The sequence below is a fragment of the Amphiprion ocellaris genome, chromosome 12, assembly GCF_022539595.1.
Source record: "Amphiprion ocellaris isolate individual 3 ecotype Okinawa chromosome 12, ASM2253959v1, whole genome shotgun sequence".
Taxonomy (NCBI): domain Eukaryota; kingdom Metazoa; phylum Chordata; class Actinopteri; family Pomacentridae; genus Amphiprion; species Amphiprion ocellaris.
This window is the reverse complement of record NC_072777.1, coordinates 32,447,220-32,465,402: the sequence shown is the minus strand read 5'-3', so window position 1 is coordinate 32,465,402 and position 18,183 is coordinate 32,447,220. Positions and strand designations below refer to the sequence as shown.

At 39.0% G+C, this 18,183-nt stretch overlaps 1 protein-coding gene and 1 long non-coding RNA gene across 3 annotated transcripts; one reads left to right on the top strand and one right to left on the bottom strand.

Annotated features, from left to right (window-relative positions):
• Positions 1-3,095: 3,095 nt before the first annotated feature.
• Positions 3,096-5,021, bottom strand: LOC129350179 (uncharacterized). The gene is made up of 2 exons (XR_008603492.1): positions 4,884-5,021; positions 3,096-3,590 (listed from the first exon to the last, which is right to left on the bottom strand). It is a non-coding gene; the product is annotated as an uncharacterized LOC129350179 (long non-coding RNA).
• Position 5,022: 1 nt separating this feature from the next.
• Positions 5,023-16,989, top strand: enpp5 (ectonucleotide pyrophosphatase/phosphodiesterase 5). Of its 2 annotated transcripts, none has more exons than XM_023277740.3 (4): positions 5,023-5,161; positions 8,048-8,956; positions 10,156-10,332; positions 13,179-16,989. In XM_023277740.3, exons 2-4 carry the CDS (start codon positions 8,077-8,079, stop codon positions 13,598-13,600), a joined length of 1,479 nt encoding a protein of 492 aa, XP_023133508.1. In that variant the 5' UTR covers positions 5,023-5,161; positions 8,048-8,076; the 3' UTR covers positions 13,601-16,989. The 2 variants fall into 2 exon arrangements, with proteins under 2 accessions (XP_023133508.1, XP_023133509.1); XM_023277741.3 differs by having other exon boundaries at positions 5,029-5,161; positions 8,055-8,956.
• Positions 16,990-18,183: the final 1,194 nt, after the last annotated feature.

Below are 18,183 nucleotides of genomic sequence, written 5' to 3'. Positions count from 1 at the left end.
TCCAGATAAAGTCTACTAGTAGTTGAAGGCATCGATCAAACTAATGTTACCTTCTGATCTCCACAAACTTTACTGTTCAGTGAAGAGAATCAAAGTTTGTTGAGGATTTCTAAAAAACCCACAGGTGAAGGTCCGAGAAGAACTCAGATGGATGATCTAAATGTGAAATCAAGACTCATGGTCACAAGTTTTAAGGCTTCTGTTAACCAGAAAGTTCAAACTAACAGAGAAGTAGTGAGAAACTTTTAAAACTTCAGTCCTCAGACTGTCTGAAGGTTCAAACTAACAGAGAAGTAGTGAGAAACTTTTAAGATTTCAGTCCTTGGACTGTCTAAAGGTTCAAACTAACAGACAACTACTCAGGAACTTAGAGGATTTCAGTCCTTGGACTGTCTGAAGGTTCAAACTAACAGAGAACTACTCAGGAACTGAGAAGATTTCAGTCCTTGGACTGTCTGAAGGTTCAAACTAACAGAGAACTACTCAGGAACTTAGAGGATTTCAGTCCTTGGACTGTCTGAAGGTTCAAACTAACAGAGAACTACTGTGGGACTTAGAAAATTTCAGCCCTCAGACTGTGTGAAAGCTCAGGTCCTGAGGACTCGGGAGGTGTGGAGGCTTTGGAAAGTCTTGGAACTGAGGGTTCCACCCTCCAGCACAGAGGCTGAAGTCCAACCTCCTGAGAAAAACGGTCGAGTCGAGAGCCGAGTTAAAAAAAAACTCGAAAACGACAAAAAATAGATGATAAATGCGCAAAAAAAAGAAGAATTAGTATCTGAGCGAATAGCTCAGGGGATAAGAAGACGGACTACCAAGTGGTAGGTCGCAGGTTCGAGTCCCACCACCGGCCTTTTTCTTTCTTTGTCTTTGTCAGGATTTTCAAAAAGTTTAAGAAGTGTCTGGTCTTGAACCAGCGACCTGCAGCTCCATAGGCGAATCCTTAACTCACTGAGCTACAGATCAGATACAAAGAAATAAATTCGTCGTCCCTTTGGCATCGTAGTTCCTGAAGTGACCACATGGGTGGAGCCAAGGCGGAGTCTGGGTGGAGTCAGGGCGGAGAGTAGGTGGGGAGGTGGGTGGCGGCCTTCCCCCTCTACTCCCCCACCTCCCCCCACCACCCACCACACCTTCCCCCGCCCGACGAGTTTTTCGAATCTCCACGAGTTCTTCGAGTCTCCACAGGTTTTCCCGAGTTTCTGGAGTTTCCACCAGGTCGGAGGCAGAACAAGTTGTCATGAAGAGGTGTTGAAGTCAGCCAGGATGGACTGACTTTTTACAGCGACTAGAAGGAAGACCACTAGAAGAGCAGGTCTTTAACCACCATCCATAAAATCCATGGAGTCGCTCCAGAGAAATGGAGGGAGAGAAACTTTTATCAACCTCCATCCAGATGTTCAACTTCAGATCTTGGACATTTTTAGCACCACAAACCTTTAGTATCACACTTTATTATCATTTATTAGGACTTTAATGGAATCCACCAGCAGATTTAGTTTTTGTTGACAAACTTTATTCTTGTTGTCGTGGGACTGCAGTATTTAAAACTGTTCCTTCTATTTGACCTCATGTTTATTAGTTTTAGTGGAGAAAGTTATTTTAATTGTCGATTAATCTCTTGAACACCAAATAATAAATTGGGTTAGTCAAGAGCTTTAAATTTCTTACTTTGTCATATTTTAAGTATGACAAAAAAATATAAAAATAAAGCGTCTTGAGACAATTTGACCTGTAACTGGCATTATATAAATAAAACTGAATTAAAATTGTATGCATCTTGTAATGTTGGAGTAATTCAGCCATATATGTTGGAAAACACATTTTCTTTGTCCATTAATCTGTTGATTGTTTTCTCCAGTAATTCATTTCTTGTTTTGGTTTATAAAACGTCAAACTCAAATATGTTCAGTTTACTGTCATAAAAACCAAAAAGATTTACATTCATGATGCAGGAATCAGGCAGTTTTTCACTTTTTATCTTAGTTTAGTCAGAAAGATAGTTGATAATGTGTGAATTGTTGCAGCTTGTGAGCTGTAGAAGGTTTTAATCTTTGGGGCCGAGTGTCAAAAAACAGTTAGAAACCAACATCAACAAAACACTCAACAAAGATTTGAACATCATTAAAGGGAAATCCAACTTTTGCATGACAATGTCTAATTAAAGGACATTAATTTCCAATGTAAATGTGTGATATTCATCCTCTGGAGCTTTCTCTTCACATCGTCTTCCACCTGAACTGGTTTGGTCGGGAGCATGTGCAACAAACATTTGAAAAACTGCACTTTAACATCAATGAATGAAACTGAAGTTTAATCTCTACATAAATGAGACTGAGTCTGGATGTGCTGCTCTGTCATTAACTCCTAAGTTTAGGGAAAGTTCAAACAAAAGAGGACGGTTCAGATAAGACTTGAGAATGAGCTTATTTTGAACAAACATCTCAGACTTTCTGAGCTTCAGCACCTCTAGCAAGATATTTTAACAACAAGCAACTCAAGAGATCCAGAAGTTGGAGAGAGTTAGCTTTAGCTGAGCCAAAGAACATGTGGGACGCTAACCTAGCAAACATTTCAGACTTTTCTCTGTGAATTCTGAGAAATAATTTCCTATTTAATGACAGAGCTACACATCTTAACTCAGTCTCATTAAAACAGACTCTAATTCAGTGTCATCCATCCATATTAAAGTGCAGTTACCCAAAATGTTTGTTGCATGAGCTCCAACAAAACCTGTCCAGGTAGAAGGCCACTTTGACAAACAGGAAGTGGAAGATTCCAAGCAGATTTATAGAAGGGGGAACCGGACTGTACTAAGTGTCGTCGAGTATAGAGGGGTGTTTTGTGGGTTTTTAAGGCTGATAATGATTATTAGTGAGACATTTGGAGTAGATATTCATTTGCAGTAAATGAAAGTATTTAAAATCTTGACTTAAACTTAGAAGAACACAAACTCTAACAGAAAACTTTGTTGATACGTTTTTGTTTTGTTTACAGATGTTAAGTTAAAGGAGTTTTATTCGTGATGTATAACCAATCAAATCACTCCAGAAGACAGAGCGACCACAGGTAGATAAAGGTTCAGAGCCAAAGTAGCACCATTTTTAAATGTATTTATTACCGTAAATCAGTAAAAAATAAAATACTGATAATCAGTAAATCAGTCAGCCCACAATTACTACAATTCTACAATGTATGTCTCTTTCCTTTGACTTGTTATTTGTACAATATACGATGTATATGATGGTGTTTTTTCATAGCAAAGGCTATACTATGATGTTTTCTAAGAGACATACCATGCTACTCTGGTTGTTCTGGTCCTGCACTCCTCCTCTGTTGTTTTCTGGATTGTACTCAGCTGCATGCCTTCGTCCACCAGGCCTCCGTTGACTCGTCCCGCCTGCCGTCTCTGGAGCTGAAGCTGGATTGGAACAGACCAAAGTACAGTCCAATCACGATGCCAGCTGCCTCTCAAAAGGCTCCTTCATCTGGCAGGTGACAGCACTTCTTCTGAGGGGAAGCTGAGCTGGCCCGGCAGAACTTTGGAGATGTGTTCCAGTGGTTGGTGGATGTGTGGGGAGATAGAGAGGGACCTTTGAATTGTTCAGAAAGGAAAACAGGGAACCCATTGGTAGTTTTAGTTTAGGGTGCTACTGTGGTGTGTTTTTGGGTTTTAAGAGGTGAACAGGAAGAGTTTTTTTTCGTATTGATTATCTTTTACTTTGTTCCTGGTTGGAATGACCATCAATGTCAACATGAAGTTCACTTTTAGTTCTGTTTGTTTATTTTTATTTTACTAACGCCCATTTCTTTTTAACTCCCTCACATGTTGTGTTGTTGTAAACTTACTCTTTCAAATAAATACTCATCTAACCCTCTGGAAACCAGCGTTTGGACTGTTTTTGTGTTGCTCCTCACCTACTGACAGCTGTGGACTAAAGGCTATACTGTGATGTTTTTAGAGCCACATGCTATACTATGATGTTTGTTGGGCGACACGCTATACTATAGGCTTTTTCAACTGACATATTACTGTGACGTTTTTTTTGTTTTAGTTTTTTTTGTTTTTTTAGCAACATATAAGAATTCGAACAGTTTCAAAAGTTACTATACTTTTACTTGTGCAATGAAATTATTATTCTATGGCATTTTTTAGACGACATATTATACTCTGATGTTCTCTTGAATTACTTACTATTTTGACAATATACTGCACTATGATATTTTTTGAACCACATATCATACATGACAATTTTAGGCAACAGCTGAAAGTGAACCAGTCTAGTGACCGTTGACCTTTAACTTCTTTGTGTACTTTTTGTAATATGCTTTTATTGTGACCTATTGTCCTATGTATCATTATGTCTTTTTTTTTTTTAACCTGCCTGGGGACTGTGGATGTAAATTAGCATTGTTGTTACATCCATTGCTGTCATTTATTAATGCACACTGTCCCTATCAAATAATAAATAAATAAATAAATAAATCCAACTAAGGATTTGAGCCTGGACTTGAAAATCCACTCAGATTTAAAAAAAAATAAAAATCCAACCTAAATTGTAAATAAAATAAACACTAACAATACTAAATACTAACCCAAAAGGGGTGAATTTACATTATAAATGTTTAATTAATTAACATTACTATGTAGATATCTGTTTTCACTTTGACATGAAAGAGTCTTTATTTGTAATTTCTTGTAGTTTCTTGTTCCCAAATGAACCTGATCATGATTCAGTGCGGAAAAGCAATAAAAAGGGAAAACTTCCATGCAGGGTGATTCTTTTTATAGGTTCTGGTGCACAGTTAGTCGACAATTCTCTCTTTAAATCAAAGTGAATGCACCCTGACTGACACCAATGTGTCTATTTATAACAGCCACCCACCCTCGTCTCCCACATTACGTCATTGGGACCCATGCACTTTGTGAAAGCTGCAGCTCCTCATGAGGCGAATCATGCAGCTGCAGGAGACACCGGACCGCCTTTTGTCTTCCCGGGATCCGGTTCGGTTTCATGTGAGTGAGTAAAAAGCAGCAGAGACGCAGCAGCAGCAGCAGCAGCAGCAGCAGCAGCAGGTTAATAGGCGGGACTTCCTCCGACGACGCTTGTGTTTATCAGCTGGGTGCAGCACGGATCGAGCCAGTGCAGGATCTGATAACAAGGTAAGCAGCTTGTTGACACTTATTTTGAATTTATGCATCTCCTCCACCGTCATGTCGCTTTATGACTATGAACCGGACTCGCTGCTGTTCGTGGTTTTCCTTGCAGCCACAACTGCGCGTTTGAGCGGTTAGCACTGCAGCACAGATGCTAAAACACGGTTTTACTGGCAGGGACGAGGCTCACTTTAATTTATGTGGTTGTAAGTCGCTCCCACACAGATGCACCGCAGTCTCTCTGCTATATTACCAATGACATCATGGTCCGGAGCTCTAAATGTCTCCACAGATCATGCGTCTTGGTGCCAAACTGCTGCGTAATGCGCGTCTGGATATAGCAAACTAATACCAACATTGTGATACAAAGCGGACTATTAGTATTATTCAAACTTGTGCGTTCTTGTCATATGCAGGCTGCTATTTTATGTTAAAACAAAATAAAAAAATTAATCTCCTTATTAGTTTTTTGATTAATAATTAAAGGGAGAGTATTAATTATATTCTAAATATGTTTAGTTTGAGAGGTGGAACAAGTACCTTAGATCTTGTACTTAAGCAAAAGTACTAATATCACAGTGTAGAAATACTCTGTTACAAGTATAAGTCATGCAGCAAAAATAGAAAAGCGTGAGCATAAACATATTCTTAAAATTCCCAACGTAAAAATGCTCATTATGTAGAATGTCATGTTTCAGAATACTGTCTATTATTGGGTCCTAATTATCAATTTGCATTAATATGTTCATCACTGTAACATAATATATGCACTGGGATCAATGAAGGTTTATCTTAATTTCTAATATTAATGCATAACGTATTAGTTGATTATATTATGTATATGGGGCTGAACAATTTCGGGAAAATGTCTATTTGCAGTGTTATTGAATGTGCCTTTCTGTATTTTTGTGTTCTTGCATTGTGCGTAATAAATTAATCAATAGCCTTTAAACGGTGCAGGTTTAGAACAAAGGTTTGGTGCTGTATCTAGTCCAGATTTGGAATGAAGATGGGGTTGTAAATGCGCACAGGGTCTAAGGAGCAGACTAATTCCTGGGTAGGTTTTCCGTGGGTCAGATGAGGAAGAATATTTGACAGTTTGGTCAATATTTGTACAATACTTTTGTCACTGAAATAGTAAATGCTCTTTTAAGATTCATTTTACATTGAAATTTTTTGCGCAAAGTTACTCTTTTAATGTTGAATACAATCTTTTAAATTTTTCCCCTTATGGTTTTTGTCATATTACAATGTGTGATATATTTTTTGTATTTTTTTTGTAAAGTCAAGCTCCAGTTCAGCGTCCACAGTCTAGTAGATTTAAAACATGGTGGAGCACTATTACCTGAGACACCACCCAAAATATTAACTGTACTATATTCTAATACAAGAATGAACAACAATTAAAGATATGAATTCCTTGATTTTTGTTTTATTTTGCATTTGTCAAAAAGTGGCATAAAACCCAACAGTTACGACATCCATAACTGTCTATAGTTAAATCAAATTGAAAATGATAATGAATCATAATAAAAAATGAAACAATTACAATAAAAAAAGCAATAGAACCTTTCTGTAAACAGTCTGTGACATTAGAATAGGTAATGTAGGTCATTCACTTTTGGCTCTGAAGCATCGACAAAGTATTAAACATTCTGTAATCAAGGTTAATAAAGTAATAAAAACTCTTAGTCTAGGTCAGACACACTGTATAATGCATGATCTAAATTGCAGTCTTTGCAATTTGCTAATTGCACTGCTTTAAAATATGATTTCTGTTTTAAATCAATTAATTTTTCACCCCTAATAAGTATTACTGAACTAATGTACTGGGGTAAAAAGTTCAATTTTATATATATAATATTGTGTAGAAATATAATGTAGCAGAAAGCAGAATTACTTGAGTACAGTACAAGTAACTCAAAATTGCACACAAGTATTTTTAAATGTACTTAATGCGTAGTTTTGTTTATAATGATGTAAAACCAAAAAAGGCAGCAAATTCTCGCATTGAGGCAGGAAGTGGGTGGATTTTTCGCTTTATTGACCAAATAGTTCTCAATTAACTTTCTGTCAGTCAGTCGATTTGTTGCCTCAGCAGTTATCAGCATAAATGTCTGAAACCACTGAAATTACAAGTAGTTGCTCCAAAATGATTGTTGCATCATTGGTGCACAGCTAATAGAGAATAAATGAACATTGCATCTCATTTCAAAGCTAATTATAACTGCTCATAAATTTCTGTCACATGAAGTCAAGTCACCATTAATCATACAGCACATCTGAAAAAACAGGTTTTGAATCAACATGCTTTCCAAACAGAGAAATAAGACTGACATGATGAATTTAGCTGACAAGTTTAAATATTAATACAGTATTATTTACTAAATAAATGTTCCTGACTAAATTAATTATTAAGAAACATAGGACAGTAGGTCACAATAAAGGACAATAGGTCACAGTCAAAGGAAAACAGATCACAATAAAAGCAAGTCGCAAGATTAGTTCACTTTCAGCCACTGTTTAAGGTGAGTTTTGAAAGTTGGCAATGTGGGACACTCCCTTATGGAGAGTGGAAGGCTGTTCCAGATCTTACTGGCCTTCACAGAAAGTCCGAAGGCTGTTTTTCTGTGTGGGACCTCACAGTCCCCTCTAGAGGAGGCCCTGGTCCTCGGACCGCTGTGAGCCCTTCTTTCCAGAAAGTCAGACATGGGTGGTGGGGTGAGTCCATGTCACACTTTGTAGATCAAACAAGCAAATTTAAAATTTTTAAAATGCTCAAAGCTCAATAATTGTTTAAGTATTAAGTATAAAGTGTTAGCTGAAGGTCACATTGTTCATTCCTCCAGATAAGAGGAGTTATTTGCTAATCTTTAGTCATTTTTGTCTCAGTTTTTAGGTTGTGTCTTGACCTCCACACCATGCTGGGCCTCTCGCTGCTAGGAGGCTGCAGTCCTCTGCTCTTCCTGCTGGTCCTGCTGCTGCCTCTGGTTTCTCTCCATCGCCTGAACCACCAGGAGCGCAGCGAACCCAGCGTGACGGACCGTCCCAAGCTGCTGCTGGTGTCCTTCGACGGCTTCCGCTGGGACTACATCGACCGCGTCCCGACGCCCAACTTCCGCAGCATCATGGACGAAGGGGTGCTGGTGGAGTACGTGGAGAACGCCTACATCACCAAAACCTTCCCCAACCACTACAGCTTGGTGACGGGTCTGTACGCCGAGACGCACGGCATCGTGGCCAACGAGATGTACGACCCCGCCCTGAACATGTCCTTCTCCATGGAGACGGACAGCATTTATGATTCTCGGTGGTGGGAGGAAGCTGTTCCTCTCTGGGTGACCGTCCAGAAAGCTGGAGGCCGGAGTGGAGCGGCGATGTGGCCGGGGTCCGACGTGAAGATCCACGGCTTATTCCCCAATCAGTACCTCCAATACAACGCCTCGGTCTCCTTTGAAACTCGAGTGGAGTGGATTATCGAGTGGTTCTCTGCACCTAAAGAGGAGGCGGTGGACTTTGGAGTTCTCTACTGGGAGGAACCAGATGAGAGTGGCCACAACCTCGGACCTCAGAGTTCCCTCATGGACGTGGTCATCGCCGGGATCGATGAGAAGCTCGGTTTTCTCTTGAATGAGCTGAAGAAGGCCGGGCTGTATGAGAAAGTGAACCTCATAGTGACCAGTGACCACGGCATGGCTCAGCTTTCTGCGGATAACATCATAGAGCTGGATGAGTACGTGAGCAGAGACATGTACACCTGGGTGGATAAGAGTCCAGTGGTGGGAATCCTGCCCAAAGAAGGTATGCTAACAACATTCTCAGACATTTATTTTCTTGCCAATCGGCTGTTTGCTTGCTGTAGCTTCATATTTATCGTCCAGACAGACAGCAGTACATTTGTATCCCAGATTGCTTCCTCCAAATTATTGGTTTCTCGTTTTTCATTAGCTTAAAAACCAAAATTGCGCCTATGACAGTGCTGTGCAACTAAATCCATGATGTTAATGCCAACAGATGCTCATCAGTCAAACTGTAGACATGTAGTGCTTCAAGATAAATATTTGGAGCCATTAAACCACAGAAGAGGTTACAAGTAGAAGTAGAAATAGTAACTGATGTGACATATCTGTTAGTCTCAGCCAGTTGTTTTGTATACAGGTGAACAGGAACTATTAGGCAAAATGATCGCAATTAGCTGAAATATTTTCAGCCCCTACTAAATAACTATAATGGGCTTACTGATCTTTTCATTTGACTCTCGACAAGACAGAAAAAAGGCTTTTTCCTGAACTGGGCTGCTGGTAGTAGCTTGATATTTACCGTACAGAGAGATGGTGGTACTGATTTTTTTTCTTCCTGAACATTTTACTTGACAATTAATTGTCACAAATCCAACAAATTTTCCTCCAAGTTATTTGGTTCTCTTTTTTTCATTTAGCTTGAATACAAAATTGCTCCCACAGCAGTGCAATACAGCTAAAATCATGATGCATCGTAAACATTTGCTGCCATTAAACCACAGAAGAAGAGAGTGGACTGGATAGTGATTTATATGACATTTCTATTAGTTTCATCCAGCTGTTATATATTTATGCAGTGAAATGGAAGCTTTTCTTAGTTATGCAAAATAATTGCAGCCACACGATTATGTAATAATTGTAACAGGCTTACTGATCTTTTCATCTTACTCTTGGCAAGACGGAAAAATCAGCTTATTAGTAAAATGTTGAACCATTCTTTAAATGTTCATTAACAGCGATAAGCTTGCAATCAGTACAATAAAAGAATAAAATAAGCACAGATGTATGCTTAAATATAGGTGTTTTGCCATTCTGTGGCAATGTACATTGGAAAATAGAGATTTGATCTAGAATTAAATAGGATATAGGATAGAAGAATAAAAGATTGAATTTTTCTGATTACTCAATAGCATGTGCTGCTTATCCCTAAATCTTATACCTGCACACATTTCCTACTATTCCTTGTTTTCTGTCTTGCAGGAAAGTTTGACGAGGTGTATAATTCGCTGTTGGATGCAAACCCGAACATGGCAGTTTACAAGAAGGACGACATTCCCGAGCACTTTCACTATCGGCACAACATCCGGATCATGCCCATCCTCCTGGAGGCCAAGGAGGGCTGGACCATCATGCAGAACAGAACCGGACACTTCATGTGTATGTACAGCTGAGACGATATTCTGCTTCGGGGCTGAACACGTTAAACAAGAGCTGGTTTAAACAGCCTGCTTTTGCCCGCTCTAATAATAACTTCACAGGAGATTTATTTTAGTCGCTGAAGCAAAGCTAGCTCATGTTATACCAGATGTAATTAACAAAGGAAAGCTGATTTGCTTTCCCGTAGGGACGGCAGAGGAACGTGTGTGTGGGTTTGGAGGTTTTTGTCGCATTGCCTCTAAGTGCAGATATTTTATTTTAATCCTACGCAAATCAAGCACCTTCTCTTTAAAATTTCTCTCCATCAGATAATTTGATTGCTTAATGCCTCCTCTCTCGTTAAAGCCTTGTTAATTAGTAAAATGATGAGGTGGAGTCTGCAGCTGGAAGGAAAACCTGCTGATTGTTAGTCTACAGTGATACGAGACTACTTAGCTACGTGTGTAGCTTGATGCTATTCTGATTATCAGAGGTAGTTTTTATCATCATACTATAGTATATAGTATCGAGAGCAGTGGGGCTTGATGATAAATCATGGCTGTTACTGTGTAGTAGTGGCCCCCTCTGCTTCTTAGTGCATTGCAGGGAGCTACTAAATAATACTGTAACATAAATAATGCTGTAGATCCACTTATTGATAATTACGCTCACTTATAAATAATGACTTTAGCTCATGTAGACTCAGTCTGCACTGGTGGCTGAAAATGAAAGTTCTGCTATATGAATATTCACCTTCTATTTCTGTTTACTTTAATAGAAAAACACTGTGCCTGCAAGATTTTATTGTATACAAGCAGAGGTTATAATGCAATATAGGGTTGACGTTATGTTAAAATTTCCCCAAACTGTGATATATTGATTATATATATATTTACAGAGATGTCAATTTGGAGTGAAATCTGTATTCAGTGCCACACACAGATTTTCTATTTTTTATTATTTAAATGAGGTAAAATCCTATTTCATTACAGAACTGTGCCCTCTCTCTCACAAACACATAATAGACTCATCTGTGATCAGCTGCCTCTCTGTGCACACTCTGAATCATAATGTACATGGGAGGAACAATTATTTTTGGCTTTTCCCCACAGAACAGAATCAATCGAGAGTTTGTGGTTGATATCATAAACCCCTCTGCACAAATTTTAAGTCTTTAACAACAAGGGATGTCCTGATCAAGTTTTTTTTGCTCAGTCCGATCTTGGCTATTTAATATTTAGTGTCTGGCGATTTTGACTCTTCATCTAAGACAATTTTTTCTAGATAATACACACTTCAAGTGCATTAAAGTCAATAAAATCAATTTCGCATATATATTTGGCAACATTGCATTCCTGCATGCACCCCATCAGCTCCAAAAGATGGCAAAACCTTTATTTTCTACATGCATGTCAGAAAATAGATTGTACATTAGCTGCAGTACCTGGTTGCCCCACTATGTGAAGCTTTATACTGTTTAACACTGTAGTGATCAGAGGAGGTTGTCACTCTGAGAATGGGCATCTTGTGTGGAGAGCGTTGTGTGGGTTTAGCTAACAATGGGCACCATGAGAGAGACTTCTATGACAGTTAATGTTCTCCTGCCAGAGCTATTGTGTGTTAAATAATGTGACCTCTATGCTTTCTCATTATGATGTTTGTGACAGTGAATTTAAATAAAGGATTGGGCTTAGGAAAGAGCTGATGTCAATAAATTACAAAAAGCTATGATCATTCCCCATGCTGATTCTTGACACTGGCTTGGGACATCCTTAATTTACACTATCAATCTGGGAGACCTCACTCTGCTTAGCTCCTAACCATGGCAGGGAGACCTCTGGTTTTAGGCCAGGTTTCTTTATTCTATCCTGGGTTGTAGCTGCTTACTAGCCTTTACTGTTACAGGAAACATGGTCTTAACATTGCATGAACTGGACCTTTTTTCCATCCATGGGGCAGTAAACTTGGGGCACAACATTTGGATTACTGTGACACTGAAATTTGGGTCTATCTATACACTATATTGTTGATGCTAGTAACTGAACCACCTTTGTCGTTGTGTACCACAACACATAACACAAACATGCAACTCCAAATGCAAGTTACTATTAGTGCATGCACTGAATTGTGCTTTGTAGTTTAAATATGTATTTACTCAATTGAACTCCCAAAGAGGATGTACTACAAACTATGAATCCCTGTCAAAAAACAACCAGAAATGAACTTGACCAGTTGCTCATTTGTCTAGTCACTCAGCCTTCATGCAATATATCCATTAGAACACTTCTTTGTAGGTTGTCTTTGCCATAAACCTGCAGAATAATGTTAAAGCACTGGCAGAATGCATGCACGTCGCACATGTGCTTTCATGTGAGCATCCTCATGCGTGTTTTAGTTGAAAACTAGATTCCTCTGTTGTATTACTGCCAATCAAAAACTACAAAGTATCTTTGAGGCACAGATTCATCTGAATCTCACTGGACGGTTGCTGTCGCCATCACAGGCAGCTCTGATAAGCTGTATTGATTTTACCTGCAGCACACTGAGAATCAGGTCAGGTATTCAGGAATATTATAGCAGTGATTTATTTTAGGAGCTGCAGTTAGTCTGTCAAAGCTTTCATCTGAAGTCTTTGCGCTTGTGTTGTTTGATTTAATTCTCAGTTTTGTTTGTGCGTTGCAGTGATTGATTTAATCCAGTCGGCTGAGGCGAGCACTGACGGTAGTAAATCAGCAGATAGAGCAGCGATGCCAGATCTCATAACTATGTGAACAAACAGAGCTGCTGCAGATTAACAATGCAGGAATAATTAACTTCAAAGCATTACACTGCCTCATGCAAATGCATTTCCTGTCTTTTCTCTGCAGTGGGAAACCACGGTTATGACAACACCTTACGCAGCATGCAGCCCGTGTTTGTGGCCAGAGGTCCGGCCTTTCGCCAGAATTACGTCAAAACCTCCATGCGCTCCGTCGACCTTTACCCACTCATGTGCCACATCCTGTCCATCCGGCCTCTACCCAACAACGGCTCCCTCCTGAATGTTCAGGACCTCCTCTCCTCCCTACCAGACTCTCCCACGCCCATCCCAAACCACCCCCCACCCACTCCTCCCAAGGCCAGCGGCTACTCCTACGCCCCTGTCGTGGGCTCGTTCCTCGGCGTGGTGATGGTGCTGGGATTCCTGGTCGTCTACGTCATACTAGTGACACTGAAACAGCGGCCGTCGCTAAAACACAGAAGCTGGGAGATGTCGCAGCCCTTACTGCAAGAGGACTTGCACCTGTAGCTACAAAAACAGACAGGATGACCGACACAAAAGAAGAGGAGTTACCGCTCCCCAAGGTACTACCGCTATGTCCAGGAGCTTCCCCTAAGCGCCTTCCTTACACCACCCAATGCAAACGCGCTGCTCTTTTTATTGGTTGGAGATCAAGGGAGTCTAATCTAATCTCCTAATCATTTACATCAAGTGTAAGGGAAATGTCTAGTGCTCGCTCCTGGTGTAGGCTTAATCAAAATAATAAACCTTTACTTGTTTTTTTTTTTTTTTTTTTTAGTGGCTTTGCTTTGATTGTGAATTTTACCTACTATCATCTTTAACATGTTCATCGTCACTTAATAGTAAAGGTTCAAAGCTAAGAGCGAGTGTGAACTTTTGGTTGCCAAAACTGTGATAATATGAAGGCGTCAGTATGCTGGAAACAAACTCAAGTGTTCACTCCATGGCAGGTTGGAAAGCTTGTAATCACAGAGAAGCGGGAAGCAATAATTGTTGAAATGCGGAAAACTGCGCAAACGTTCAGACAATCTTACCTTGATGGCATTCATAGTGCTGCACTCATTTGTACATAAGGAAAACTGAAGTAATGAAGTGTGAGAAGTTTAAACCCTGCTTACTTTCTCACCTCCACACGCCTGGATTTGTAGCAGCGTGAAGTGAGTGTGAATGAAAGTTGCTGGATGTTCGGAAAAGCACTGTCTTTGAAGCATACTGACACCTTCATAAAGCAGCTGTGGGCTTAGATAGCAGCCAGTTTGCTTTATTTGACATTTTCAAATCTATGCAAAACAGATTTGTGTGTCATGAAGTAAAGAAGAATCAAAGTCTTGTTAGATTTTTCTTTCACCACTTGTTCTACTTGTGGTCTGAGCACTGAATAAGATGCTACTTTGATCTACATACGCTGTGATTAATCTAAAGTATTTAAAAACCCAGCTAGTTCCAGGTGATTGGCTGTTGTCAGAGTTACTTTTGAATGCCATTTGAGCCGCATTTCCACCACAGGAACTTTCCCCAAAGACGAGAAACCTACGGCAGAACTTTCCACCGCAGTTACCAGAATCTAAATGAAGTCAGAGAGAAATTATGTTACGCCTTGAGGGGTAGTACGTTCTAAAAGTTCTAGAACTTTATGGGATGGGGCTTGTAGCATTAAACATTTCTGATTGGTCAAGTACTTGCAGTATTTATTTCAGGTGCTACGTCTCCGGCTGGTGCTATGTCTTCTTCGACTGTGAATATACGAGGTTCCACGTGACGTAAATTTCGTCTTCTCCCCCAAAGTCCGCGCGAATTTGCACAGATATCTCTGCACATGTCCACGTGCAGCCCAGAATGTGTGTCCATGCACCTACATGCTATTAAGAAAACAGTGCACATGTTTGGCAGTAATGTGCATGCATGATTACATAGATATGGAGTCTTACAAGCAGGCTCCAGCCAAGTTATTATGCATCCCTGGGTGTCTGGAGTTGTTTGTGTCCAAGTATAATGAAGTTCTTGTGCAGTCATTAGGCGTCTTTCCACTGCAGGAACGTTGGACAGCCATGAGGTGGCATGAATGTTTGCAGTAACGCTACTCTAGTTGGTCCTTTCAGCCTTTGTGTTTCCATTGTGGTGTAGAATCTCACAACTCTGACCACGATATCAACTCAGAGTGGACAAAACAATGGGAACTAGTGGTGACTGAACAAAATGCCAGTTCTATGGTCAAGTACGAAATGGGGATTGTTATGTTAGCCTATATGGATTTGACTTGTTGAGGCCACTGTTAGAGAAGACTGCTACAAAATGAGGACATGGAGTGGGCAGAACATATTGTTGTTCCCTCCAAGTTTAGCCAATACACATCTAGGCCCATACAGCAGTTTTATTAGGAACTACCCTGGAGTAGGTACTTTTATCTCACCCAAAATGGTCCTCCAAGAGGTACTACAGGGGCATTTGTTGGAGGTAGAACCTACACAAAGGTTTGGATTTCCTTAAAATGGCCTGCAAGTTCTCTGTTAATAGCTTGCTTCTTGTCCAGGGTTCAGTCAAAGCAGTGAGAATCAATAGTAGCATGACTTGAATCCCCACTGTGCTTTCAGTGGTTGTGAAGTCCCCTGTTCTGTTTTATTTGTGCTGTTATTGTAAAGTCTTCAGCATCACTGCCACCTACTGGACTGGAGCGCAGCAGTTTTTTAAAATAGTAACTCTCTAAAAATTCCATGTAAAAACAACAACTTCCGCTGGTCTTTAGACTGCAGTGGAAACGCAAACAACCAACAGTCCAATGGAACCTTTAAGTTCCTGGAAAAAAGTTCCTGTTACTAAAAGTTCCGTTTACTTTGGGTGGAAATGCGGCTTTGGAAGCAAATGTTCCACTAAAGACTCACTCAATGTGCCAAGCTACTGCTCATATGTGCTCGTCATTCCATGAGCTAATCGCATCACAACCTTGCTCTTAAGTAGTCGGTTACCATTTGCCTTTTAACTTAACAGAGAACATCTCGTTAAGGTGTGCAGTTGTTTGTGTGTCGGTCTGTTTTTTGTAGTTTGTGTAGGTAGGGCATTTTTTCCTGTATAGCTGACTGTGTACTGCCCTCCTCCTCATACGTTATAACCATGGCCATTTGTTGGTGAAATGTGAAGTGCAATTGCTATTGGTCAGTATTTTGTCTTAGGGATTTCAAGGGTTTCGTTGTTGTTTGGTAGAGAAGACTATATCGGCATGACTTGCAAGAACTGTTCCCCTAATTTGCACTACAGGATTGAAATGAAACAGAATGAAGGGGCAGTAGTTGGATGCATTTTAAGTCATGAGTAAGTTGCACTTCTAGTTTGTAGTTGCTATTTGAAAGATTAAAAAAAAAAAAGTTAGGTGCCTCTCGCCAAAAAGCTTTTTAATTAGCATAACCATAGAAAGAAGTAGAAGACGTAGAATCCAAATCTGCAAATAAATCAGAACAATATTTTTTCTGCATCTTTTGAGAAGAAATCGATTAAATTGTTTCCTTTTGCTTTTTGATCCATTGACTAAATACCTGTGCCCAAAAAAAACGACAGACATCACTGTGATATATACTTTTTACGAAATTTAAATTCATAAATTGAAAGCATTTATATGGAAATTGTTAATTTTCTGATGATTGTATGGTTTTATGAAAGAAAGGTGCTGTCTGATAATTTCCCCCTGACTTGTTAACAGAGACATAAGATATATCCATATTATATTTCAAAATGGTTCATTTGAAATTTCTAGAGAAGATGAGTATTAGATGAGGTTTATCTCAGTTTATTCTTACCTTGGATTTGAAATGTGGATATTTAATATTATTTACAAATTAACTATCTTTGCCATGTTGATGCAGTTAAAGAGTCTTCTGAAAATAAAGGAACTTATGTGAAACTGACTGTGTTGTGTTTTGTGTGTGTTTGTGTTTAGGCTGTAAGACACTTTCATAAATTCTTTTCTTGAACATATTCTCTACAAGTGATAGAGATTCGCGGCTGCAAACCTGTCAAACTATAGGTTAATAATTCCACCAAACAGAACTGAGCGGTTACAGCAACCAAACTGTTTAAATCACGTTGCTTTGGGAACTTAACTGCATTCAGTTGGTGATGCAGAAAATGCTTTTATGCTTGGTCCTGATTTAGTGCTCGGTGTTTTACACTACTGGTATTGCAGTTAATAGAACATAAATTGAAATTGATAAGCCTATTGGTATTTTTCACTACATTGTAAAAAATGTAAATTTTCCGGTCAAAAACTGTCAAACTATGACAGTGAAAATCTGTAAACTCTACAACAGTTCGTTGCTGTTTATATGACACCGAATCACCGTAAATAAGTTAAATCAGGAGAAAACTGTGTTTTTTAAATAGTTTCTCTTGAAAAAAAAATACCTTTCCTGGCTCTTCTACAGTTACTGAAAGGAAAAATGCCGTAGTGTGTGTAACATCAGTACTGAAATTTTTGCATTTATTTCTCAAAAAGAATAAATACCAGTTTTCACAGCTGTGCTGACAATGGAAACATGCTGTAATATTTATAACAGGTAATGAGGTGATTTTTGCATTCGCCTTATTACCTGTTATAAATATTACAGCAGTGGATATAAAAAAATACAGTTTGTACTGGTCAAATTAATGTATTTTTGTGTTAATGATGGACATATGCTTGAACACTTATGACAGCTATAACTGCAATTTTTGCTAAAAATATATATATTATTAAATGTTAAATACACCAACTGTTGTGCTGATAATGGAAATATTCATGTAATATTCATAATAAGTTATACAAACTTTATTTTATATGGTATTTTCATTTAAATCTTCAAGTTTTTAAAGGTTAAAACTTTTTTATCAGTAAAATATGGAATGAAGCACATTTTCTAACTGTAAAATCAACAATATCAATACATTTCTTTACCGTAAATGCAGAAAATGTTTTACTGTAATTTTACGGTAGCATTCTGGCAACCACAGATGCCGGAATTTTACGTAAAAATAATTTTTTTTTTTACAGTGTAAATATTCAACAATTACTTTATTTTCATTTTGATTTGGCCAATAACTAAAGTGCTTTCAACATATGCTTC

Excerpts from the sequence above, each read along its gene's own strand:
- enpp5 (XM_023277740.3), top strand. The coding sequence starts at position 8,077 with ATGCTGGGCCTCTCGCTGCTAGGAGGCTGCAGTCCTCTGCTCTTCCTG. Across the intron at positions 8,957-10,155 it reads GGGAATCCTGCCCAAAGAAG|GAAAGTTTGACGAGGTGTAT; the intron begins GTATGCTAACAA and ends TCTGTCTTGCAG. Across the intron at positions 10,333-13,178 it reads CAGAACCGGACACTTCATGT|TGGGAAACCACGGTTATGAC; the intron begins GTATGTACAGCT and ends TTTTCTCTGCAG.